Genomic DNA, 26,683 nt, shown 5'->3' with positions numbered 1-26,683 from the left:
TCTGCTGATTTAATGAATTTGGTCTGAAGAAAAGCAGCCTTTGCCATACCACATGTTTTGTATAATAACGCAGCTTATAACAAAGTGTGTTAGCAGGACAGGTGATTTTGGTTTGCGCTGCTTTGAAACTCCAGCTGTTTAAACTTCTATTTCAAAGAGGGTTTACAATCTTTATAAACCATCTGTTGTCTGTAATATCTGTCAGTTCAGTGAACAGCAACAGCAGTTCTTCCTTAATATATGCTTTCACTTCACTTTACCATTACTTACACATTCTATCATCGATGCTTTGGAGAAATGTAGAGTATAAGTGACTCTATTTCAGTACCTTCTCAATTAACGTTCACGGTTATGGTTCGTGAACCTTGCTAGATCACTGCTGTTTTTTCTTTTCTGGCTGAATAATCAATTTAGGTTTCTCATCTTTATTTTTAGGTTCAATTTTTATGACAGCTAGATTAAACCCATAGTGTTAAATTACTTTAGCCACTGACCTAAACATTCATTATTCACTGAAATCAAATGATGACTAGATCTAGATGACTAGATCATTTTCTGCAAGCTTTCCTGTATTCCCGTGGTTCTCAAACTGTGTTATATGTGAAGCGCCCCAAGGTGGTACGCCAGATTACCCTGGAAATTTGTTGTGTGCACTGAAAAATTGGGACAGGTTTTCATATTTTCTGTTTTAATAAAATTAGTTTATGTGTCAAATACACAGCCAACGTACTTAACTATGACAATACAGTGCGCGTTAATACTTATGAAGACACAAGAGCTACTATGTAATTCTATACAATTGAATAAGAATGCGTGCTAAGAACATAAGTGGCCAATTTATTTAAAAAAGTAATCTCCAGCAAATGGGGAGGTAGGAGAATGTGATTTTGGAACACTGCCAATCTTGTGGGCACAGGAAAGCATGATAGATAACAGAAAAATATTTAAGGACTGTTCTAGGTTAGTTTGAGAAAAATAAACCGAGCATCTCTGTTTCACTCCCATGCGCATGAAATAAAAACTTCTTTTAACTTCTGAGATGGACTCCTGACTGCCTTTAAGGGTGAACGGGGAAAAATGTATCCAACAGCGCCACATTCGCCAATAGAACAATTGATCGAAAATGAATATCTCGCAAAAATCAAGTATTATGTCATGGCTGAAAGGAATAGACACAAAGAGTAATGATGCCTGCTCTGATAGATGATGTACTGTTGAGAACAAGGAGGATTATACATCGGCCGCCGACACTAGCTCTGCTGCTGAAGCTGCTAGTGTTAGCAAGCGTCGGAAAAGGACTTCACGGCGGTCCGATCCAAATTATCTAAATTTGGGATTAACTAACACCGGGATGGAGGAAGGGCCAAGACCACAGTGTGTCGTGTGCTGTGAGATTCTCAGCAATTAAAGCATGAAGCCAGCATATCTGAGGCGGCACTTTACCACGAAACATCCACTCTTGAAGGCTAAGCCTGTTGATTGTCCACCATAAGGAACAGTGTCACTCCAGTTTCCAAAGCCCAAGAAGCATCTTACCATGCAAGCTTGAGGATTACTAAAGCAGGTAAGCCCCACACTATTGGTGAAGAACTTGTTTACCGATGGCAAAAGAGCTGACACGTATAATGTGTGGAGAAAAAGCTGCTAAACAGCTCAACCTGGTGGCCCTTTTGAATGACACAGTCACTCGTAGAATTATTGATGTGGCAGATGATGTCTAAAGTACGCTGTCAGAGCACATTAAGATGAGCAGATACTTTTCACTGCAATTAGATGAGTCTGTAGAAGTCGTTGATTTGGCAAATTTGCTTGTTTCCGTTAGATATGAGTTTGAGGGTATGTCCCATGAGGACTTTCTGTTCTGTAAGCCACTACCAACAAGAACTACAGGAGAGCACATATTTCAGCTTCTTAATTAATTTATCTAAGAGACTGGCATTGACTGGAAAAAATGCGTCGGAGTTTGTACAGACAGTGCTAAGGCGATGACAAGCCGACACAGCGGTGAATTTGCATGAATTGGAGAGTTCGCTCCAGATATAAAGTGGACGCACTGCAGAATCCACCGTGAGGTCTTGGCAGTCAAGAAAATGCCTGAGGATTTTAAATCTGTGTTAGACTCTGCTGTCAAAGTTGTAAATTCTATCAAGGCTGATTCATCAAGAATTAATTCACGTCTGTTCAGTGTGCTTTGTAATGAAATGGGCAGCAAACATGTGCAGCTTTTGCTACATACAGTACTGAAGTGAGATGGTTATCAAGGGGCAAAGTGCTCACGAGGCTCTTTGAACTGCACTCTGAGGTACAGATGTTTTTGCATGACCAGCAATCTCCCTTGACAAGTCTATTTGATGATCCAGTGTGGCTGGTAAAATTAGCCTACCTAGCTGATATATTCACACATTTGAATGAGCTAAATATGGGACTGCAGGGTCTCTCTTTAACAATTTTTGACATGTCTGACAAGATCACTGCTATGAAGAAAAAGCTGCAGCTTTTTGTTAATTGAATCAACGCAAGTGATGTCTCTGCTTTCCCAACTGTGGAGAACTATCGGCACATATATGGTCTGGCACTTGATGCTGCTGTTCGTGATGTGATTGCAGTGCACCCCTTGTCATTGGAAGAACAGTTCTTGGAGTATTTTCTAGTTGAGGCCTCACCAGAGTGGATCAGGAACACCTTTACTGTTGATGTCATAGGAATACCCAACGGCCTGATCTGTGCTGAACAAGAGAAGATGCTCCAGTTATCATCTGATGCGACTTTGATGTCAGAATTGAAACGACATTCACTGTTGGATTTCTGGATCCAAAGACCTTTTTAAACCTTAATGAAATTAAATTTTTAATACATTTTACATTGTATTAAAAGGGAAATAATCAACAAATAGTATCAAGGTAAACTTGTTTCAGGTGCAACTGGAATATAAGTCTGAAAAGGGGGTACAATTCATGTTATGTTTGACCTAATAAGCACTGATGTTTTAGAAATACATTGTATACAATCAATACCTTAGTCCTACATGGCCAGATATATGATATCATTAAAATAATAATATAGGTTATAATTATTATGTCTGGAAATTAGTTTTATCTATTTGAAGAGATGATTGCAAAAATGACATAAAAATCAGTACTAAGCTTAGGTTAAAAGAGACCAATTTTCATTGCCTCTTTCTTATTATGTAATGTAATTATACTAAATTGTTCTCCAACGTATTTTTGTGATATAAAATTCCTAGCTAAATTTATGATTGAACTAAATACCTGTATACATAGGAGACTATTACAATACTTTTTATCCTTACACCCATTATCGCAAAGCAGCTAATATATAATTACAAACATAATTATACTATGACAGAAATTCTGCTTAAAAAAAAAGATTTTGCTATACTTGCTGAGTTATGTTGAGACAAGACTTCACATAAAGTCACCAGATGCAAGAGATTATAGTAAACATGAATAGCTTAAAACCACTGACCGATGAATTCAAAACTTCCATTCTGGTTTTTACCTTTTTGCATGCTAAGTTTGCATTTCCTTCAAATTACGGGTGGCGTGACTGAAAAAGGAAAGACTACCGAATTACTAAGAAAATCACAGAGCAGCTGCATTCTGTTTCTGCTCAGCTTTTATAATGCAGAATGAACCTCATTTGATTAGTTGGTTTAATATTTGTAAAGGGCAAGTAACTTGGCAGGCCGGCACTGTGGAGCGATTAGCATTGCTGCCTTGCAGGGCTGGGGCCTAGGGTACAATTCTGGCCCTGGGGTGCTATCTGCGTGGAGTGTGTGTGTTCTCTGTGTTCACACAGGTTTCCTCCAGGTGTTCCGGTTCCCTTCCACAGTGTGGAGTGAAGTGAAGTGAGTGTGTGTGTCTGGGCCTTTGATGAATTATCACCTCTCATTTTTCTAGTCAGTATTCAAAATAAATTATTAAACAGGTGAGGCTTTATAATCAACTGTGTTTCTTGTAGGCAACAAAGTAATATAACCCAATGTGCTTTTATGGACCTTTAATTCTGCTGTTGTCTTTGAAAGGGCCTTCAAAGCAACTGTGTTGCCTAGGCTATGGTGGCAGGACAGGGCTTGAGTTAATTTGTCATTCAGAGGAAGAGTGGAGCGGGGTCTAGAGAATTCACAAATAATGACGTGCTTTGCAGATTCAAGTGGTAGGAGTCTTCCAATTAATAACATGATCTCTGAATATGCCCTGCCTAGATAGTTTTTCATTTTTTCCACAGCTTCTAAATCATGCAGATGTTGGCTTTACTGTATATACACAAATTCATACATCTAAGACATTCAATCTAAAATGGAAGTCTAATTTATTTTAGAGAAATGTTATGGATTGTTGTATGACTGATTTTATGGTATATTTTTGGTGGCAGTCTCATTGATTTACAGCGACATAAAAATAGAGGGAATGCCTTAATTTGCCAGAAGCATATCTGGTCTAAAAGTATCTAAAGATCTAAAAGTAAACATGTTGCTCTTTTCACCTGTGTTATGAACATTGGTTTGTTAAAATGATGGTCATAATAGCAAGTTTATAGTGTGCTGTAAGCTGGCTCAAAGGTGATACTGAACACTGGCTGTTTTATAATTGTGGGCAATGGTCAGCCTGTCATCAGCAGGTGCTGGCTGGAGCCTCAATCTCTCCCTTTATAGTAACAATTTGTATAAAGTAATTTGTATTTATTTACACATTCTACAGATGAAACAGCAAAAACGGCAGTGAGTGGTACAAAAAATGATAGCTAAGCTTTATTCATATTGTGTGTGCAGTCTTTTTTTTCTGAATGAAAAGTTGGAGTAATCAGAGTATGATCTTGCACGATATTACTCAAATTGAGTTTTGCTTTTTTCATGAAGCGTTTGCTGGCTGCAGTCCACGAATAACCTCACATTTCAGTTATAGAGGACTTCAGTGCATTTTTTTTCATGATATGCACAGTGTTTAAAAAATTGGAATCCTTGCTATGTATTGTGTAACAGTTCTGCATAGGCCATATAAAATAAATGGCTATTTCTTTACATAAATCTTATTAAGTGAAAGCAAGGTACATACTGTATAAACATTTCCCCAAAATTATATTCATTTTTATATATTTATATTACAATTATTTATTCCATAACCTACCTTTTATATTTTGCCCAGTCATCTCAGAAGGCCTGAAGCAGCTTTTCCCCCATGATTTGCCAGTACTTTGCTCCATCTGTGTTACTATCTACCATATCTAGCTTCCTGGTCCCTGCAGAACTACAACACAATTCTGCTACCACCGTGCTTATCAGAAGAGAAGGTGCTGACTGAGTGATGCACTATAATGGATTTGTGGTAGATGAAACTCTGCGTTTAAACTAAAAAGTTCTATTTTTGTCTTGTGTGAACTTAAAAGCTTTTGCCACATGTTTGCAGTATCATATACAGTTGTATGCAAAGTTTTTATAACCTAGCGGATCATCTGCACATGCCACGTTAACTGTTTTATTTTTTTGTTAATCTGTTAAATTCAGTAAATAAATAGTAACTTGTGCATTAAAATTTGCAGAAATATGTCAGGTTTAAGTTTGTTCACTGCAGAGGTTGTGTTAACTTCTTTTCACTTAGAAAATCAACAAAACATGTAATTTGGCCAGGGGTGCCCAAGCTTTTGCATAAAACTGTAGTTGCTTTGTTGTAAACCCAATGTGAGATTGAAGATTTTATTTTTTAATTCCATACAAACCCCCACCGTGGAATCGCTGGGATATTGTTGTCTTACGGTCTCGGTTTTGAAAGCTCTTTGGTTTTCATGGTTGAATCTTTGCTTGAATATGGTATTGGGTATTTATTCTGAAATCATGTCAACTACGATTATTGTCATATCATGTCATTCACCAAACTGCTTTATACCATATGGTGTCACAGGAAGCCGGAGCCTACCCGGCAAGCAACAAGCACAAGGCAGGGTACACCCTGGACAGGGCGCCAATCCACTGCAGGGCAAGTGCAAGCCAGTCATACATGGGGACAATTTGGAGGCCGCCATTAAGGCCGAGGGGAGAAATTTGGCCCGGATAACACTGGGATAACTCCCTACTCTTATCGAGAAAATGCCCAGGGATCTTTAATGACCACTGAGAGTCAGGACCCCGGTTTAACATCTCGTCCGAAAGATGGCACCCACTACAGCATAGTGTCCCTGCCACTATACTGGGGCTTTAGGACCCACCCAGACCACAGGGTGGATGACCCCCATTGGTCCCACTAACACCACTTCCAGCAGCAACCATAGCTTCCCAGGAGGTCTTCTCCATCCAGGTACTGACCAGGCACAACCCTGCTTAGCTTCAGTGGGTAGCCAGTTGAGAGCTGCAGGGTGATGTGGCTGCTGGCTACTATTATTGTAATTAACCACTATTACATTCTGCTAATCGGTTCATTAAGATGATTGTCTACACTTAAATTAATTCAGAGCTGAATACTTATGTAATCATGATTTTTCCATTTTCCATTCATAAATGATCTCTTTCTTTCTTTTTTTATTTTTTTGAATGTGTGGAGTATGTTGTGTGTGTATAACAAATATTAGTTGCTCCTTCAAAGTGTCATGGCTACTGGCTTTAAAGCAACAAAATGTAAAAACTGGGCAAGAGTCTGAATGCTTCTGCAATGGCACTGTATGTAATTGGCAGCCACTGTAATTTACATTGATCTAAAATTGATAGCTTTGGGGCCTCCCGAGTGACTCAACCAGCACCACCAGGGGAAGGGTGTGATTGGGTATCCAGTGCTCTCATGGCTCTCAGCGACTACTTGCAGGAATGTGGTGCTTTTGATGAGAGATTAATCTCTTCTCCAGTCGGAGCTGAACCTCTAAAACGAGGGCCTTGAAGTTGGGCAGTTTGGATGAAGTAGAGTCACTACACTGATGAGAAGAATCACTCAATTGGCTTTTCCAAACCAAGACACGATATAGCAAAAATAATTGTCTATTCTAATATTCTGTTTTAAAAAAGTGATCATTCTTGACATTCTGTTACTATTGGTAACAGTGGATTTAGTGGATTTTGCATTGCTCCTGAAAATCACCATCAAAATGTTTATTGCTTCAGTGCTTTGAGTTTGTGTGTCTTCTAATTATTTGCAAGAGTTCAGGTACTTTATGAAAAGCAACTTGTTGGCTACTCTTGTGAAAATCTATGGGGGCTAATGTACCAACTGTGATTTTTAATTTGTACAAAATGTACCTTTACAATTACTGTACTTATGATACTACTACCTGAACTTTGAATAAGATCAGTAATATAAAATAGTGAGATTTTTAATACCAACTGAGAAAAATATTATTTTAAATCCCCACTCACTGATTGTCACGCACCATACATCACAAGAGTAGTGGACACTTTAAAAATGGTGCAGATGGCATTGGGATTTGACTCAGCAGACTGTTTTGTATTCCCAAGGGTGAATTACCACTTTAAATAATGTATATTTTAACATTATTAACCACAGCAGCCTCATACTGATATGTGGTTAAGACAAGCAGCTCATAATAAAAAATAAAAACTTCCTTTTTGCACAGATATTTCAGATTTTTGTGGTCAAAACAGGGTGTTCCAGTTCATTGCAGCCCTATCTGTATATACAATGTAGACATTCAATTGGGTATGATCCATGCAGTCTGTGCTGTGGGTGATCTTTCTGCTTTTTCTGGTTAATCCTCTTCATCAAGATCCGCATTGTGAACATTCTGCTTAACGTTTGTGTCAAAACTGAAATTGACGATTAAACCTTGGGCTTATTTTTTGACTCTGTGTTGTCATTTAAAGCACATATTATTGTCACATGTGTATCTATCTTCTAACCTGCTTAACCTTGTTAAGATCCTTGTTCTGAAATAATGATACATGCCTTTGTTTCATCATGACTTCCGTATGATCAGAATTCCATTGCACTGTGCTAACTAAACGTTCTCTGCATCACCTTATAACTTCTAACCTCTAGAAATTGTACTGGCCTAGTGTGGACACCTGTTCACCAAGGTTGCCGTGCTGTCAGCTATGCTGTGAAAAAATAGAGTTGTTAAAAAATTGTTGTAGTGTAATTTAATGTGGAGATTTCATTATGCAGATTTGTGCCTTTTTATGATTAGGAAGTGAAGCTTGATGATTACAGTCTGACTCAATGTAGGTTATAGAATCACCTAACCAATCCAAATGGACATTGCATAAACAGCTTTTATAAGCAATAACATTTAGAACTTATACATAAAGTTATGACAAATGATTTTACAGCTTTTGTGGAAAGCTGACCCCAATACTTTAACCAACCAATCTTGCCTAAATAAAAAAAAGGATGTTTGTAGAGCTTGATAGATGGTGGCATCATGGAGATGAAATTCCATTTTCACAGGGTGGGTAAACTAAGTTGAACGTTAAATGAGATTTCTCAGTTCATTGGCCAAATAGTTTTTGAAGAAGAAGTGAGCAGCTCAGTTCTTGTTTGCCAAATAGTCAATGACCTGTTATGGGTGTAGATAGGTTATAAAGTTTGTTTCATCAAGAGACCAAAATGGTTTAAGTTGATGCAGAATCCCTCTTTCACTGTTTTGCAACTGTATTTTCTCTTTTTTGTGTATATGTGTTCTGTGGCTAATTGGCCAAACAGTCTTTGAAGAAGAACAGCTAGCATTACGGGGTGCCTGACCCAGTTTGAACATATATAGTATCACTGCAATCTCTAAAGTGCAAAACTGAAGCAGATGTTGGTTAGAAGGGACAGAAACTTGCGAAAAAAAGGATGAGATGAGAAATTACAGGCATAGTGTGAGTGCAAGGTAGAGGAAGTAAGTAACAGCATCAAAGGAAACAGCACGGGATAGTGCTGCAGTGCTGTGGACAGCCCAGGGGTCCAGACTAGACCTGCAGTCCCAGAGGGTGTGACGTCAGCAGGATGTGCTGAGGGACCGATCAGGCTGTTACGGCTGCTGCTGATTGACAAGATACTGTGGCAAAATAGGAGTGTTTTAAACTTTACCTTGCTGTTTAAGATAAAAGAACAGCCTGGTTCTTTCAAAACGTTTTGCAGTAGAGCAACTGTCCGTGTCTCAGAGGGGATGGTCTAGTTGGAGTGACAGGGCTGAGTACTGGCAGAATCGTGGTTGGAGCAGTGAGTCCAGGGTCTGCGACAGTTATGAGGATGGTGGCTTGTTTAACTTCCTGAAGGTCCGTTGGCAGATGGGGAAGGGCTGGTTTGAAGATGGCGAATGGGCATTGTTGGCTGCTATGGAAAGTGTGAGCACAGCAATAGAGGTGATTACAAACTGATCTATCAGCGTACTAGAGCTAGACAAGTGGCAAGGCAAGGCTACTAGCGGTGAAAGCTGTAAGCAGGCCATGAGAAACTGATGGCTGGAAGAGCTGTGAGTAGAGGGGCGGAGCTGGCTGCTGGAATAACCAATGGGATGAAACCTACTGGCTTCCTAGGGAGCCACAGGTGAGCTGGGAAGTGTTCAGCAGTTAAGACCAGTGCAGATTGAAGAAGGGGTTGTGAGTAGAATGGGGGAGTGGCCAAGCCAGGATTGGAGATCCTGGAAAAGTTCATCTCCCATGTCCTGCAGAATTTCCGTAGTTGTGGTTGGAGGAAAAATTAATAAAAATCATGACAGAGTTGATGGTTGTGCAGGAAGGAGTGGATGGGAGAAGGGATGTGCAGAAGACTGAAAATAAGCAATTCATCCAATTCATAAGTAAGCATGTGTCTAACACCAAAGGGTGATAAGTACAATGGGAATGCAAAGCATTGATCACTGGAAATCTGTGTTAGATATTTGATGCTTTTAGAGGATCAGAAGTGAATGTGAGGTTGGAATGTGGCAAGATTAAGTTTTCCTGTGCAAATCAGGATGACTGTCTGACTGTCATTTTGTCCTGTTGTCAATATGTAATCTGTGTCACATTCTGCTCCTGTTCAAAGACTGGTCAATTAACTTTGTGGTTATCATTCAAGTGAACTTAAAATTACAGTATGGAGAAATGGAAATCTTGCACAAAGCGAGAATGCTGCTTGGCTGTCATTTTGTCGAAGTTCAAACTCCTTTCTATTGAGAAGTGCTTCGCTGACTGAATTGTCACATGGTAGACATCATCGGCTCCCAGATCTGCTTCAGATTTGCACCTCAGAAGTTGCTGCAATATTTTTTGCATCGACACTGAGTTGTCAGCATTTCAAAACAGACAGTACTGCAGACTGCTTCTGTTCCTACTGACCATATCATTCTGGCCGTTTGTGACTACTGCTATATGTTTGTGACTATGAACTTTCTAACTGTGTGTGGTTGAACATAGTGTCACTCATCAGTTTCAGAAAGAGGCAGATGTTTTTCTGGTCACTTGTGAGTTGACACATAACAATTACATGTACTGTAATGCTAATAATGTAACTGTAACAATGCTTTGCTTCAGTATTCAGGATATTGTTGGTGCACCATGATTTTTGTATTAACAATTATACATACTTTGCTTGCTACTAACATTTAACCCAAATTTTATTTTTCCAAAATTGCTTCTGTATTGTATGAAAGTTTCTTAAAAGCCTTAATAACTGGATGATCTTTAATTTTTAACTTTAAAATGTTGTTCTTGTATTAAACTGAATTAATGTTTTCTGCAAAGGAACTCTTATTTATAAATTACTACAGAAATGGAGTTTAAATGGATTAAACCAGACTTGTTTGCACCTGAAGATTTTTGTTTTGAAGAAAGATTTGTGAGGTTAATTATACATAGGTCATCATTATGGGATTAAATTTGGAGAGTACAAGACAAAATTCCACTTTCAGATTTATCCCTTTAAAACAGTTTTCTGCATTTACTTATAGATGTTTTTTGCCTTGTTTACAACTATATCAGAAAAGTGTATCTTTTTTGTTATACAAGAACTTCATGAATAAACACAGCATATATTATACTGTTCCGTTAGAATTACGTGATACATTATTAGATGCAGATAGTCTACATCATTAGTGAATATTTATATTTGTATCCGTGATTTAACACTTTGCACTATTTTAAGCCATATTAGTAGTGTTTAATTCATTGTGTTTAATATCAGACACAGTGGTAGTAGCTATTTCAATTTAATGACTTTATTTAATAATACCATTTCAATTACTATCAGTCATACCATAGTGGCACTATACACTATTTTAAAACTTTTTACATATGAACACTTGTGACTTTGTATTATGCTAAAAATGATCAAATACTATTACCATTCAGTAACTGACTTTTTATTTCTTCAGGGTGTCCTACTCAGTGCACGTATCTGAAGATTATCCAGGTAAGCAGTACTGTGTTGTGTTTTTTCCCGTGTCTTAGTGTATCTGGCTGCTTTTTGGAATTGTTTATCTTTCAAATTCAATAATTTTGTGTCTCTTATTTTTTGCTTTCTAGTGCATAGATATACTGCTAAAAATGAAAAATACATATTGTATCTACTTTAAGTACTGCAAGGTTTAGCAGTTTGTGTCTGCAAAGACATTTTAAAAAAGGACATTGACCATCTATAGTTTTTTATCAATACAAAATCAGTATTCACCATAGAATTACTTGGTTATTATAAGTAATCAGGATAGAAATAATAATGCCTTAAACTTATATAGTGCTTTTCTGGACACTCCACTCAAAGCACCTTACAGGTAATGGGGACTCCCCCCCTCCACCACCAATGTTCAGCACCACTTAATGTAACAGCAGCCACTGTGCACCAGAACACTCACCACACATCAGCTATCAGAGGGAATGAGAAACAGAGTGATGATGCCAATTCATACATGGGGATTATTAGGAGGCCATGACTGGTAAAGTCCAATTTGAAATATGGCCACCCCTACCCTTTTCGAGAAATACCCTGGGATTTTTAATGACCACAGAGAGTCAGGACCTCGGTCTTATGTCTCATCTGAAGGATGACGCATTTTTATAGTACAGTGTCCCCATCGCTATACTGGGGCATTAGGACCCACATGGACCTCAGGGTGAGCCTCCCCTGCTGGCCCCACTAACACCTCTTCCAGCAGCAACCTTAGCTTTCCCAGGAGGTCTCCCATCCAGGTTCTGACCAGACTCACTCCTGCTTGGTTTCAGTGGGTTGCCAGTTGTGAGTTGCAGGGTGATATAGCTGCTGGTGGTAGTGTAAGGGAATTAATTATTGTTAGGGAGAATACCGTCAATGTTAATAGCAGCACCTGATGTTCTGGTGTTTGTTTAAGCTCTTAACAGCAATATAAATATTTCTACCACCTTGATAAAAGAATGTTTGTTTGTTTTTTGTCCCACCTTGAGTGATTTATGGTTTCAGATTAGTAGTGTTTAAGGTCATGGTCTATACCAATAGCAATAACAATAATTATTGTTGTTCTGTCTTTCGCTTCAAAAGTGATATTGTTGTCAAGCACACAAAACCAGTTGTGTAAAAAGGAAAAAAAGTTAGGCAGAATAGTCTCAGGTAAGATTTTACCTGAGTGTTGTGTTTTGAGGTAGATTGGGAATTAACATATTGCTATACAAAGCACAGGAAATAAAGTGTCCTTAACATTTGTAGTGTAGATCCTCGAAATAATTATTTTAAGTGTCATGGAAGGTGCTTTTGTCTTTTTTAGATGGGAAAAGTTGTCAAAAATTTTGCGATAATGCAATGCTCTATTACAGGTATTTCGTGAATTAAAAAACAGAGTATTTTTTTAAAGAGTAAAAGTAGTTTCCCAGATGCAAGTACTTGTACATGAAAAGTTTCTAAGTTAAACTTAAATGTTTCCTTCTTCTTCTGCTTGGATTACAAAAATGAAACTAGTGATAACTATGGAAACACATTGATAACCGAGAATAGAGGGTACTTTTTTATCCAAAGGGTTGTGGGAGTATGGAACAAACAACTATCCAGCCATGTTCTTGAAGCCAATACCCTGGCTTCTTTTAAGAAATGGCTGAATGAGTTCCTTGGATCATTCAGCTACTAATTACCATACAAGCTAGATGGGCCAAATAGCCTTTGTAACCTTTCTAAAAAGAGGAAATTCAGTACCTTCCCCTTTTCTATTAGGTGGATAATGAGATAGCATTACTTGTTGTTGTACACCGACCCACCCCCAGTACACTGGAAAACTAGCCTTATTTTAGACTTTTTTTTTCCACTAATGTAGAGCATAAAAGGAGTAATTTGTTTGAAAGTGTGTCTTGCCTGTATTGAAATGAATTATTAGAACTATTATTCCAATAGTAAAATTCCATTTATTTATCACCTTGACCTGTAGTCTAGTATAGTACTGACAATTAATGCATAAGCGTTTAAACCATTCTGTTCTGTCAAGTGTTTGTATTTCTTAATGTGGTGTTTTGACCATTCACCTGAACACATTTTCTGGAACTGAGAGAAAATGGCATTTGTTAGTTTTAACCTGCCTTTTTTTGTTTTAACTTCTTAATTTCACTAAATGAATACGAAGTAATGATTAAATAAGCAAAGATGCTAAAAGATAAATGTCCAAATATAACAAGTTGTTAGTTATTCTTGTACTAGGTGATTAAGAGGGTGTTCGCTGATTTTTTTTAAGCAGGTGGATTTTAAAGATAAAACTCAATAATGTTTTATTTTCATGCCTGTGTTACTCTTCATACTAATGTCTGATCACTCGTCCTATTAGTATAATTTACTGAAAAAAGTCTGTTGCAGTGGCCTGTGGTTTAACCATGTTGGTCACATGCTGTATTTCCTCTTTCAAATTGCTCTTGCAACTGTTTTTTTTAAAGAATGTTCTCCATTTAATGGGCAGCATGGTAGTACAGTGCATTGCTGCCTCACAGGGCTGGGGCCCTGGGTTCAATTCCGTATCTGGGGTGCTACAGTATCTGTGTGGAGTTTGTATATTCGCTCAGGTGTCTTCCGGTTGCTCCTGTTCCCTCTTCTAGTCCAAAAACATATTGGAAGATAATTTGGTTTCTGGGAAATTGGTCTGTGTTGTTGTAGGGTAAATTGTCTTGGATACTTTTTTGCTTCTCTGTTCTTGGTAAAGAAGGTTCTGTTTCTTTATCAGCTCCTCTCAAGTTAAAAAAGTAAAAAAAACTTTCAACACAATACTAAATTACAAACAACAAAAAGTATTTGCATATTTGAAAGAAAATAAAAATTTAAACATGGAAACAACCAAGGCAATACTAAAGTATTATTTGATAAAGATTATTTCACCGCTCAGGTATTTATTCTACAAAGTTTGTATTTGTTGGCATATTTTTGCCCTGAGAACTCTGTGCTGTGCCAGGTTTCCTTTAGTGCTAGGCTTTGACTTTGCAGCTCTATTCAAATTATTTTTTTGCCAGAACAAAGTTATTTTGCCTCATTACTGCTCAAAGTGTATGTAGCTGCAGGGATTGTACGAATTTGAGTTTAATCCAGGCTGCTGCTGCACAGAGTTGTTTCAGGCTGAGAGAACGAGAATCAAAAAAAGCCCGACAGCCCAGTGATTTGGATGTCGTCGATGGAACAGGGTCCTCAGATGCTCTCAAAGAGAAGCAGTGGACAGCTGGTGTTCCAAACAAATTTTGTTTTTATTAAATCAAGATAATATGATCTTCATGAAATGCACACATACACATATCACAACATAATTATTGATTCAGTATTTGGTAAATCACTCTGCTGAGCAAAGTCCTCAAGTCAGAGAAAAATGCAATTTATGGCTCTTCAGGTAGTGTTGTCAAAACCGTGTGTGGAAGGCACGTGGTTTGTTTTTTGTTCTTTTGGTTTTGTGTTTCTCAGAAATAAAAGTTACAATCTACAGAAATGGAGCTTTCCAAATAATATTACTGTTAATGAAAGAATGTGGAGAATGTATATGTATTATTTAAAATGAGTAATTATGTAATATGTCCCATAAAGCTGCTGTTGTGACATTATTCAGAAAAAAAGACCTGAAAAGCTATAACACCCCTTTCCAAGTGTCTAGTTTCCAAGTGTCTAGTCTTTAGACACACCAGTCTTTGTATGCAGATTTGTATGCCAGTTTCAAATAATACAAACAGTAGCTTATTAAGCTCAAATGTTTGTTTACTTTAAATAATTTGCTAATGAAAGTTAAAAAACATACATTTCAGACATAATGATGAGTACTATTTTTCTTTTCGCTGAAGGAGATACTATTCAAAATCCCTAGAGGAAATCTTAAGAGAGTGTCTAGGAAAATACAAAACCTGGGATGTGTTTAAAATGAAGGCTAATTTCTTTAGCTCAGATGGAGTCCAGTATTTTGGCTGTCTTGGTCACAGCTGGAGATCTATCCCTTCATCTTCCACCTTTCAGGGGGTAAATTACCTTCACCTTCTCTTTCTGCAGCAAACTGTGAACCATAATTTTCTTTAGCTTCCCATGCACCGTATCTTATCACGTTCCCTGTCAAAGAGTCTATGGTACTTAACAATAATACCTAAATTACTGAACATTTTTATATTTCAAGTTGTTCTAGACATCTTTTTGTAATTAGCACATTTTGAAAATGTTGTTTTCACCTGTAACTTTATTTTTTACCATTCAAAGACATTCAAAAATGTATTAAATTGCAAATATTATACACAAGCTTAACCTTTATTCAGTTGATGAAACATAAAGTAAATGGTGAGGTCTTAGCCAAAAGAGATATTGTTATTTTTTCAATTCAATATTTAATTATTTTATGTGTAAGTTGATTTTTTCTGAGCACATGCATTTTTATTTTGAAAAGCTTTTGCAAATTGCTAACGTTTCCTTTTTTTTTTAGATAACACATATTTGTCTAATTCTGAGAATGATGACGATGTACTAGTTACAAGAGATCCTATCCCAGTTATTTTCCACAGAATAACAACAGGTAAGTATAAACTGTACACTGTAGAATAATCTCATTTTGATTAGACCCTTTATTTGTGGTACAGGCGATTTCATTTTAATTTTTTTTTTGGGCTGTGGTATTGTTACCAGAAATTGTAGGGTGATTAAATAGGGTGAAATACCTTGCAAAACCACCAGGTGGAGATGGGAAAGCTTAATGTCAGCATCTGGGCTGTTGCCAGAAAACGTCTCGAATCAAGTTCAAGTTCAAGTTTATTGTCATTATACTCATATACAGGTATATGATATAACGGAATGCTATTTAGCTAGCTCTGGGACATAAGTAGTACAAAGAAAAAAAAAACAACAACAACAATACAATTGTATAACAAAAGAAAGACAGAGACAACAGGCAATGTGCAAAAAACAACAACAGGCAATGTGCAAAAAAACAACAACAGGCAATGTGCAAAACAGCAAAAAGGTAACAGGTTATGTGCAAAAACATGCATCAACAGAATAAAATAAAGGGATGGAAATTATGGGGAGTGAGCTTTTGACATGTATGGTAGAGGTAGATTTTCAGTGTGTGTTTGGGTTTTTGGTAAGAAAGAAAGAAAGGAAGAAGGCACTGTGAGGTTCAGATCATAGGTGAGAGGTGAGGTGAGAGTCAGAGAGGCTGGGAGTTTAATAGTTTGATAGTGCGGGGGTAAAAACTGTCTCTGAGTCTGGTAGTCCGGTCCCGAATGCTCCGGTTCCGTTTTCCAGATGGTAGCAGATCATAAAGTCTGTAGCTGGGGTGTGTGGGGTCTTTGATAATGCTTAGAGCATTCTTCAAGCACCGTCTGTCATAAATGTCCTGTATAGATGGGAGGGCAACCCCAGTGATGGACTGGGCAGTTTTCACCACCCGCTGTAGGGCTTTGCGGTCAGCAGCACTGCAGTTGCCATACCACACTGTGATGCAACCTGTCAGTGTACTTTCTGTAGTGCATCTATAAAAGTTAGTGAGGATCTAGGGACATATCTTAGCCTTCTTCAACCGTCTTAGGAAGTACAGGCGCTTTTTTGATCAGACAGGTGGTGTTGAGAGACCATGTGAGGTCCTCGATGATATGGATGCCAAAGAATTTAAAGTTACTGGCCCTTTCCACTTCAGTCCCGTTGATGTGGACAGGGGCATGTCCGGTTTGCAGTTTCCTGAAATCAACGGTTTTGCTGACGTTAAAGGTGAGGTTGTTCACACCACATTGTAAGAAGATTGACCTCCTCCCTGTAGGCCCTCTCATCATTGTTTGTGATCAGACCTACAACTGTGGTGTCATCAGCAAACTTGATGATGGAGTTGGTGTTGTGTTTGGCCTTACAGTCATGGGTATAGAGGTAGTAGAGCAATGGACTAAGCACACACCCCTGGGGAACCCCAGTGTTCAGAGTTAGTGTGCCGGAGGTGTGGTTTCCAAGCCTGACAGCCTGAGGTTATCATCCCGGTCAATGCTGAGGCATAATCTTTTTTCCAATTACAAAATTTACGGTGTATACTATTTAGACTTCTAATAATTTTAAGTGTATCACAGCATGTTAAACATTAAACTGTTTAAAAAGTCGGATTATTTTATAAAAGCAAGATTGCTTTGTTGGACAAAAGTACATAACCCTCCACCTTCGTCATAAATATTTTAATTATGCATAAATACTTTATGCATCAAAGACTTTAACTTGGTATCTTACAGTGAGTTGTGGTTTTAACGTGCTTGTTCTAACATTATAAAGCTTATTTACTGTACTTCATAAAAAGTTAAAACATTTTATCCTTTTCTTAGAATACATAGTAAGAACACCACTTGTTGTTATTGTAAAAAGATACATGTTATACTGATTTAATAACACTGGATAATAATATTCATATGGAATCGTGTATCCAAGCAGCTAAAATATCACAAATGGACCATAAGTGTCCTTATAGTGGTATAGGCCAATGGACTGTAATGTAGCGCGCTGAACCCAGGCAGTTCAAAGCCCCATCTACGAATTACTTTCATTTTGTTTCTTACATAGTCGAATATATTAAAAAATAGTTTACTATTATAGCTTAATAGTATGTGTCTCTTTCAGGTTTACACCCAAATTGGGAGAATCTATATTTTGTCTTAATCCAAATTTCAGCAGCCAGTAATCAGCCAACCCGTATATTGGATTGTACAGTACTGTGCAGTCCAAAGACTTACCCTGAAAGGTTGTTTCTGGCAAAATTGGCTCTGGCACGAGTGTGTGTATCTGGATGAATGATTATAATTTGTTAAGGATTTTTTCACTGAATTTTTTAAGTTAAACGAAGGAGGGAAGAAGGGAGAACAGTTTATCAATATGTTAAAAATGTACCATAACATTGAAGATGTGCTACACCTTTAACTGAGCCAGTGACTTTGTAAATGTACAGTCTAGATGTTGATGTAAAATATTTTAAACCAAAGCGCTCGCTAATTAAACTCTGAGATCCTGACTGATTTGGTTTTTTACTCCCCTCATTTTGCTGAAACAGAAAAAGAAATCATACAGTAGTTAAATTTAATAGAAGCTGCTCTGTTTTATTAACAGACACTCCAACTCACCTGTGGTGTACAGAGATATAGACATGGGAAATGCCATCCCTGTTAAACAATGTGCTTATTGTGCAAATTCTTCTAAATTAGAAATGTTGCAGAAGGTGATAAACTGTACATTTACTGGAGTGCAGTTTAATTCATAGATGAAGTCCGTGAAGTCCCCCTGTTTATTTGAACCAAACATTGATGAGACATCTGAACAGATTATGGAAAAGTGAATGCTGAAACTCCACCAGACATCATATGTACTGTTTAACCACAATCAAGGACCGATGCACTGTTCCCTTTGGTAACCGCGATTACCCCCTGGAAATTAGACACAAGAAGAGCAATGTTGGACGATGTTGTGTGGTTCTGGGGGACTCGTTGTGTATCGCCTCTATTTACACTTGTAAGAATGTTCCAATGTTAATGTGATACGGAAGAAATTATTAATAACCTTTTAAAACTGAAGCTGTTAACTCTACTTCACACCTGCATGTCAAGATCACGGTGCGCCCAGTAGCTCTTTTGTTTGAATTACTCCATGAATGAGTCAGTGAAGCATACCAGCCAAGGTTTTGAAAAAAAAAATCAAACCTTGTTTTGGGTGACAACGTCATGATTGTTACACAAGGAAGTGAAACACGACAGTTTGTTACAATTCTGATCAGGAAAAGAAAAAAGTTTAACTTTGTATTTATTTGTGGTTGCTGTGGTTGCACCCTTTGCAATGGGTGGATAATAAACTTCCCAATTGCTTTGTCAGTCTGTCCTAGGGGAGCATCTCCTTGACATCTGACACTCCTCCATACGCTTAAGTGAAAAATGTATAAAACCTCCAGTGTATACGGCGTATTTATAATTGATTTAATTCATCATCGCACTTCAAACTTGCATCACAAAGAAAATAAAAATGGTTGTAAAGTTCTCTAAAGCCTTCTCAGTCAAAAATCGAGAATTCACGTAGGGAGCTGCGTCCGCATGCATAGGCTTCAAAAGATCAACTAAAGAGGGAAGAGAAACGCTTTCAGAGAAAACTGCTTTAGGTGTGAAGAATACAGAGCCCGAATTCAATTGCAGACTAAACCTGTCCCCACACACCCTCCCCCAACTGTGATTGGAATATACACAAACAAAGTACTGAAAGCTTTACAGTATATGGTCAGGTGTTTAGCTGATTTAGAGATGGTAATTCTGGATTTATGAACTCGCTTACACATGGGATCAGCTCTATTCAAAATAAGGTTTTTGAAAATGAAACCAGGCACTGGATGTTGTTTTATAAAAGTTGCAAAATTTTCACATATTGCAATGTTAAAATGCCTGTGGTTTGAAGGTTCTTTATCATTTTTGGTGGAGGTATTGACATCTGAAGCATCGTGTCTCAAAAATAGGAGTTTAAATAAGAAAGCTTTTTTAAAATTAATAGAAAGTCACCTTGCTTTTACAAGCGGCTCTGATAAGGAGAGTTTGTTAACACACTGCACCCGTTTGAATGGGGGGGTTGGGCAGAGTGATGAAGACTGAAATAAAATGACACAAGCACTACCAGCTTTTTTCCCTTCCCCCTGGTGTGAGATGATAATGCGCTGGCTGGCACGAAACAGTCCCTCCCATTTTTGTGTCTGAATCAAAGGGGGTGTGAGAGAGTAGGAAGAGACACTTATAGAAAAAAGTGAATACTGTCTTAATTTCAAATTATATAATACCTTCATTTTTTTTACTTCATAAGTTTGTATTTTACTTATTTTCTGATAGTCAGATTCAACGTATATTTGAACAATGTCTGGTAAATTAATGTTTTTACAAGATGTCGAAGAAGTGCAACAAATTATTACATTGCGAATTTTTATAATATTGATTACTAATAGTTTATGCTAACACCTGACGACTTTCTTATTTAGATGTAAATAAAATATTGAACTAAGTGTGATATCCAGAAAAAATAATCGAGAATAGTCTGTGGTATTTTTATAGACTAAACATTTATATTTTTTTTATTTAGAAGCTGCAGAACAGTGTTTATGGTTAGTGGGCAGTGCACTATCTTGTCAGCAACCTGCTGATCTGCTTAACACCAGTGGAAAACATGATTGTTTTCTGTATGGAATGCGTGTTGCATTTACAAAATTAAAGTGTTTAAAATGTTTAATTAAAAACTTTAAAAGAAATTACAGTTTACACTAAGATTCTAAGCTGATCACAGGGAAGAAAAATCACCAGTTTTTCATGCATAAAAAGTGTTTTTAAATAAAACCCATTTTTATGGATTTTAAAGTCACGCAATGTCTAATTTAGGAACAAGTTATAGGTTTATTCCATACCGAAAAAAAGAAGAAAGAGAACACAACGTTTCGGCTGTGGAGCCTTCTTCAGGTGTAAAGAAGGAGGCTGAAGAAGGCTCCACGGCCTAAATGTTGTGTTCTCTTTCTACTTTTTTTTAGCATGGAATAAACCTATAACTTGTTCCTTTGCAGCCTATGCATGCTGACGCAGCTACCCACCTGAATGTCTAATTTAGGCAGGCACACATTATTATTTCTTATTTTTGATTTTCTTTAAAATTGAAAGAATCAGTCAGCCATCGTGCCATACAATATTATGTTACATTTTTATGTTTCTGAGAGACTTCTGAACGTTTGATGCATAAAAATGTAGCCTAATGCCTTCTCGCGTTATGAGCTCACTTACATATGGGACCTGCTTTATTCAAACTAAGGTTTCTAAATATGCAACCAGGTACTAGATATTGTTTAAATAAGAGCTGTAAACATTTTCATAATCGCAATCTTAAAAAAAATGGTTTGAAGGCTCTATGCCATTTGTTGGCAGAGTTATTAACATCTGAAGCATCCTGTCTCAAAAATAGGAATTTAAGAAAGCGAAGGTCGTGAAAACAACGACAAATGACCCTGAACAACATACAGTTTGAAATTATTATTATTAATAATTTAATATTGTTAATAATGATCAGGTACGTTTTATAGTTCGGTGCCATTTTTAAATATAGTTTTGTTATTCTCGATTATAATTATAATATATTGTAACGGAATGGCCGACATACAGTACATGTTGTACAAGACGGGGGCAGCGCAGCGATGTCACCGCCCTCCCCCGCACATGACAGGGATGTTGGCTGCCCAGGGCAGAGAAGGCTTTCTTCAGCTCAGTGGGCAACACCCCTGTTGAGCGATGCCGGAGACCCGGGTTCGAGACCATGCGGTGAGGGACAAACTGGGGCAGGAGCAGCGAGGGCACAAGCCTAAGAACTTGCATTCACTACAGTTTCATTTTCAGACTTGTTGTAAAGGCTTGTCTAGAATTGGGATCCAGTATTTTTTAATTGGATTGAACCGGTTGAACTCTTTTTTACTCCCATTGTGTATTTATATTTGCTCATTTATATTTTCAATGTATTTATTGAACACATTGTGATATATAAAAATAAAATGTCAATATAATGTACATAATATTTACTACTTTCTTTAAAAAAATAACCTTTTTTGTTGCAAGAGAAACATGTGCCTTGAGTGGGAATCAAACACTGGCCGTTGGGTTTAAAGGTATGCGTCTAATCCACTCTCTCAAGCAGTCCTTTTGAGAGAGTGCTGAAACATAGTCAATGAGCGAATGAGTGAAAGAAGTTGATGCAGATGTTTAACAATACGGTAATACTTTGATCTATAAAAATGTTACATTTAGATCCTTAAATTAATATCATTATTAATTTCTTTAGATATATGATTCCATATTATATTCCATATTAAGAGGATTCTAAGCAGTATAAGGTTTTTACTGCAATTACGAGCACAAGTATTCATAGAAAAAATTAAATCATTACAGCTTTTTATAAAGTATGTAAACTTAATATTGTCAAAATGAGTACGTCAAAACTTTTCATAATAACCACAATAAGTGACCAAGTGAAAGACTTTGATGCATAAAATGTTTATAAAGAAAGAGGAATGCTGCTGTGTATTTTTTATTTAAACTACCACTACCAGCTACTGCCATTTTGGCCAGCCAGTGACATACCGCGGTAGGCTGTAGATGTTTTCCCGTGGTACAGGGTTTTACCGTGCATTTTGAATGGCTGCTTCTGTATGTATCACGGTGAAGGAATTGAAGGTAAATTGTGGCCATTTTGAAAAAATAGTTAATCATGTATGCCAAGATGCTATTATAAAGAACAGTATAGAATAGAGGTATAGAATAAGTACCCAAGCCATGTTATGAAAGTTGATATCCTGAATTCTTTCAAAAAGAGAAGGGACGGGATCCTTGGAGCAGCTAGGTACTAATTAATACTTTGATTTGGTAGGCCATATAAAATTCAATGTAACTGTTCTTATTTTCTAAGATTCTTCAAAAACATGCAGAAGTAGGGTAAATCATGAAAGGGAAAAAAAGCAAGGAAAAACAAAGTATGGGGTATGTGTGATTGAACCACAGAACAATTTAGCTTCTGTGTGCACCAGGTAGAAAGCCTTAGAAAGGCTTTACCTTTGTCAAATTATTTTGGAATATTTTAAAGATGTTGAAGTATACTGTATATACAGTAGATGGTCTTTATATACCAACCGATCACAATAAAGTATTGTTACCATTAGCCAATAGTGTGACACCTAGTAAATACCAATATAAGTATGCAAAGCTTTGAAACCAAGTTCCATTACGTCAGACAATAGATTAAACATTGTTGTGGTCTTATCATTGACTGCTTTTTATACAAACAGGAAGACAAGATTAATCTGTCATCTTCCAGTTCTGTGCCATTTCAGCAACAAACAGAATCACTTTAGCAGCATCTTCAGTAAAATTTATGCTCAGAGCAGCAGAAATACTTTTTTTGAAAACTTCAAATCAGAAAAATTACTGAATGCTATTGCCTGAATTTGAATCAGTTTTTAATGCCAATCTTTCATTTAGATGAAGACATGGAAAATAAAATCTGAATTACTTGCTAAAGAAAAAATAAAGACTCTTTGTGGACACCACAGATGAAAAGTGTTGCCTGTAGATGTTTAATATTATGTAGCTGAAATTTCTGATCGTGAGTGCTTCTAAATTTGCTAAAGGGTTTAGCAGAAAGGATACCAGACTTACTCTTGTGGCAAGTATATTTTTCCTTAATGTAAGAGCAAATCCATGCCATGTTTAACTGAGTTTAATGGCTTTAATGACATATTATCTAGAGTAGTGGTTTCCATACCTGGTGGTGAGGGACCACAGTGTCTTCTAGTTACTTCTCAAACCAACTTCTAATTGATTTATGGCTAATTGGTAGAACTGAGCTCATCTCCACTTATGCAGGAGTGATGACGGAAATGTAACTTACTGGACGTTCATAAGAAAAAAAAGGCTTCTTAAAATGCAGTATGCTGAAGTTGTTGGAAAAAGTAAGAGAATGGTTGGATGTTTTTGTACCTTTGGCAGAAACAACTGAACCAAAAGAACAAGCACAATGTAGATCAAGAGATTTAGATCTTAGTGGGAATGAAAACCAGCAGAAACAGCCATGTCACTAGTATAGTTTAGTAAATTATTAACTATAATGGAGTTTCAATCATTGATATAAATTAAGAAGATTGGTTATACCAATACAGATTCCTTTGATGCTCCTGTCATTACATTTGTTCCACTTTGAGCATTAGCTCCTTATCTGTGTTTCTATGAACCTGTTCACAGAACCTGTGGCAGGAATAAGCTAAATAATGGGGTTTGATACCATTGCAGGACTAGACAATGGTTTGATACCATTGCAGGACTAGACAATATTCATTACTTTACTAGGACTGTTGATAGGCAGATTTTATTATTGAAAGGATGCGTGTTAATACCTCTCTTCTTCCTGTAGATCGTATGCGAAAGGTTGCCTGTACTGAAATTTAAGATTTATTCTTTTATGAGGGAATTTATTAAAGACTTCTGTTGATCTAAGTATGTGTTATATTTTAGCATATTGGTTAAAAATGTTGAATTTAAATCGAGGTGTGTTATGTAAGACAGTAACACCTCATTTAGAATATTGCATGTAATATCGTGTGTAATTTTGGTCCCCACAAAGAAAATTGTGCTCAGGAATCAGTACAGAAACGTCTTACAGACTAAAGAACTGAACCTTTTTAGTTCTGAATATAGAAGATTATGAGGAGACCAGACACAGGTGTTCACAATCCTCAAAGGCACTGACAAAGATGTTGTAGCAAAGTACTTCAGATTGAACAGTTAACCACAAACCAGAGATAACAAGTGGAAAATCAAGTTCAAATCAAGAACAGAAAACACTTCTTTACCCAAAGCAATGTGGGAGTAAGGAACAAGCTACTCAGCCATGTTGTTAAAGTTATTTTTAAAAATACAAAATTAACATTATATATACTGTTTACTCTTGTAAAATAAAATAGAATGTTTAGGTTAACATTTTGTTTAAAAATATTTCAAAGCTAAACTTCTCTGTAATTGTGATGTTTTCTCTTAGAGTGTATTGTAAATAGAGAGTGTCTACACAATTAAAAAGTTATATGTTCAATAAAGTTATACTCTAAATGTTCATTGTGATATTTTTTTTCTAAAAGGTAAGATTTATTTTAGAAGTTACTTGTTGAATTATATATTCTTTCTAGGGAATAGCCAGGTGGCAGCTTGTCTGGCTTGCGGGCTGTAGGGAATTAATAAAATGTGATGTAACATTGATTCTCAGTGGTAAACTGTTTTTCAAAACACATTGTTTTATAAAACTTGGTGTTTTTGAAACATGTGTGTACGATAATCTGTCTTATTTTTGTTATCTGGTGTTAAAGCAATAAATAACCAATGGTATTAGTGAATACTCCTAAGATCATATTTATATTGATCAAAAGGTCTTTAGAAATGAATTAATAGGATTTTAAAATAATTTTAATGAGAGACCTACTCCTTTCATGTTTGCACTTTTTTTTCACAGAAATTAGAATAAGCAATGATGCCACCAGCTGCCTATCCATCAAACTGAAGCAGAATGATAGGACCCAGGTGAGAAAACTGACCTGTAATTCTGTAAGACACACAGATATGATCACTGTCTGGAAGGCTGTGAATCCCCAATGAAATGAATACGCCCATACCTCTTTTTACAAATTTACTTTTTATTAAAATTCAATATTGCAAAGCATGTGAACTGTTATCCACATTTTAAATAACAAAAGCCAACTTCAAAACTATAAAGAAAAATTTTAAACCCTCCGTCAAATGGTAGAGAGTGAAGAGGAAGGTGTCATATGACTCGTTTGATATTGAGTGTTCGCATCACATTGTACTAACTAGTATGGGTGAGAGCTAGCACAGAGCCTACAGAATGGCAGGAGAGACATCTGATACAGTTCACTGCATCTTGCAGTGTGTTGTTCTCTGTTGTGTGCACTCTTAGTTTTTGTATATTTTTCTATTATACAAAATTAATATTTTATATTTGTGGTTTAGCCTTTATCTTAGAACCTTAAGGCGTTAAGAAAATGAAATTTGTGAGTGTGTGTGTGTAATTATACAAAAGCAAATGAAGTGGTTAGTACTGCACAGTACTTAGGTATGATTAATGATTTAGGTAAGCAGTGTTTTTTATTACTAAAAACAGAAACGACAATATGAATATTATTATTGTTTCTTTTGTCATAGAAAAAGTGTATGCTTTTTTACTAGTCATAGTAGGAATGTCATTTTATGGAGTTTGGAAAGATTACAATTTTTCTCCATAAAAAATAATGGAAAGAGGTCTTTTTTACAAATATTCACTATACAAAGTTTTTTTGGGAGCTAATTATGTTTGTAAAAAGAGGTACAGGTGTTATACATCTTAAGAGAAAGGCAATGTCTGGTTGACCTAAAGAGCATGAGATTCTTGTCACCTCTCCTGGTCAGTGTAATCTTTAGATCTCAATCCTATTTTAAAAAAAAGGGAAACATGGAGCTCACTATCACACCTAATTACCATCACCACAGCTTTGCATGAAGATGATCTTGCAGGAAGAATGGGATGGGATTAAACTGTAAATATTTCCAAACCTTGTGAAATATGTGCCATGTCATGTTCAAGCTGTACCTCTCAGGCAGAGACCAGCTCTTCATGTTACTACTATACAGAAATATTAGAGAACACTATGTTCCACTGGAGAAGACCCATCCTGTTCAATGTAGTGTTCAAAGTAGCAAGTGGTATGTCCTTTGTGTGCTGTGGCACTGGAAAGAATTCTAATGTACAAGAACTCA

General features: G+C 36.7%; 1 protein-coding gene across 1 annotated transcript in view; it reads left to right on the top strand.

Annotated features, from left to right (window-relative positions):
• Positions 1–26,683, top strand: part of parp8 (poly (ADP-ribose) polymerase family, member 8) — a 102,853-nt gene that overhangs the window by 27,140 nt on the left and 49,030 nt on the right. The window contains exons 3-5 of the mRNA XM_088629524.1: positions 11,296–11,333; positions 15,802–15,891; positions 25,386–25,453. Coding sequence (XP_088485650.1) covers positions 11,296–11,333; positions 15,802–15,891; positions 25,386–25,453 — 196 coding nt within the window. The remainder of the gene's footprint in view (positions 1–11,295; positions 11,334–15,801; positions 15,892–25,385; positions 25,454–26,683) is intronic.

This window comes from Lepisosteus platostomus, chromosome 4, assembly GCF_059453375.1.
Source record: "Lepisosteus platostomus isolate fLepPlt1 chromosome 4, fLepPlt1.hap1, whole genome shotgun sequence".
NCBI classification, from domain to species: domain Eukaryota; kingdom Metazoa; phylum Chordata; class Actinopteri; order Semionotiformes; family Lepisosteidae; genus Lepisosteus; species Lepisosteus platostomus.
Note: the sequence above shows the minus strand (reverse complement) of the source record. Positions and strands in the feature narration are given on the sequence as shown.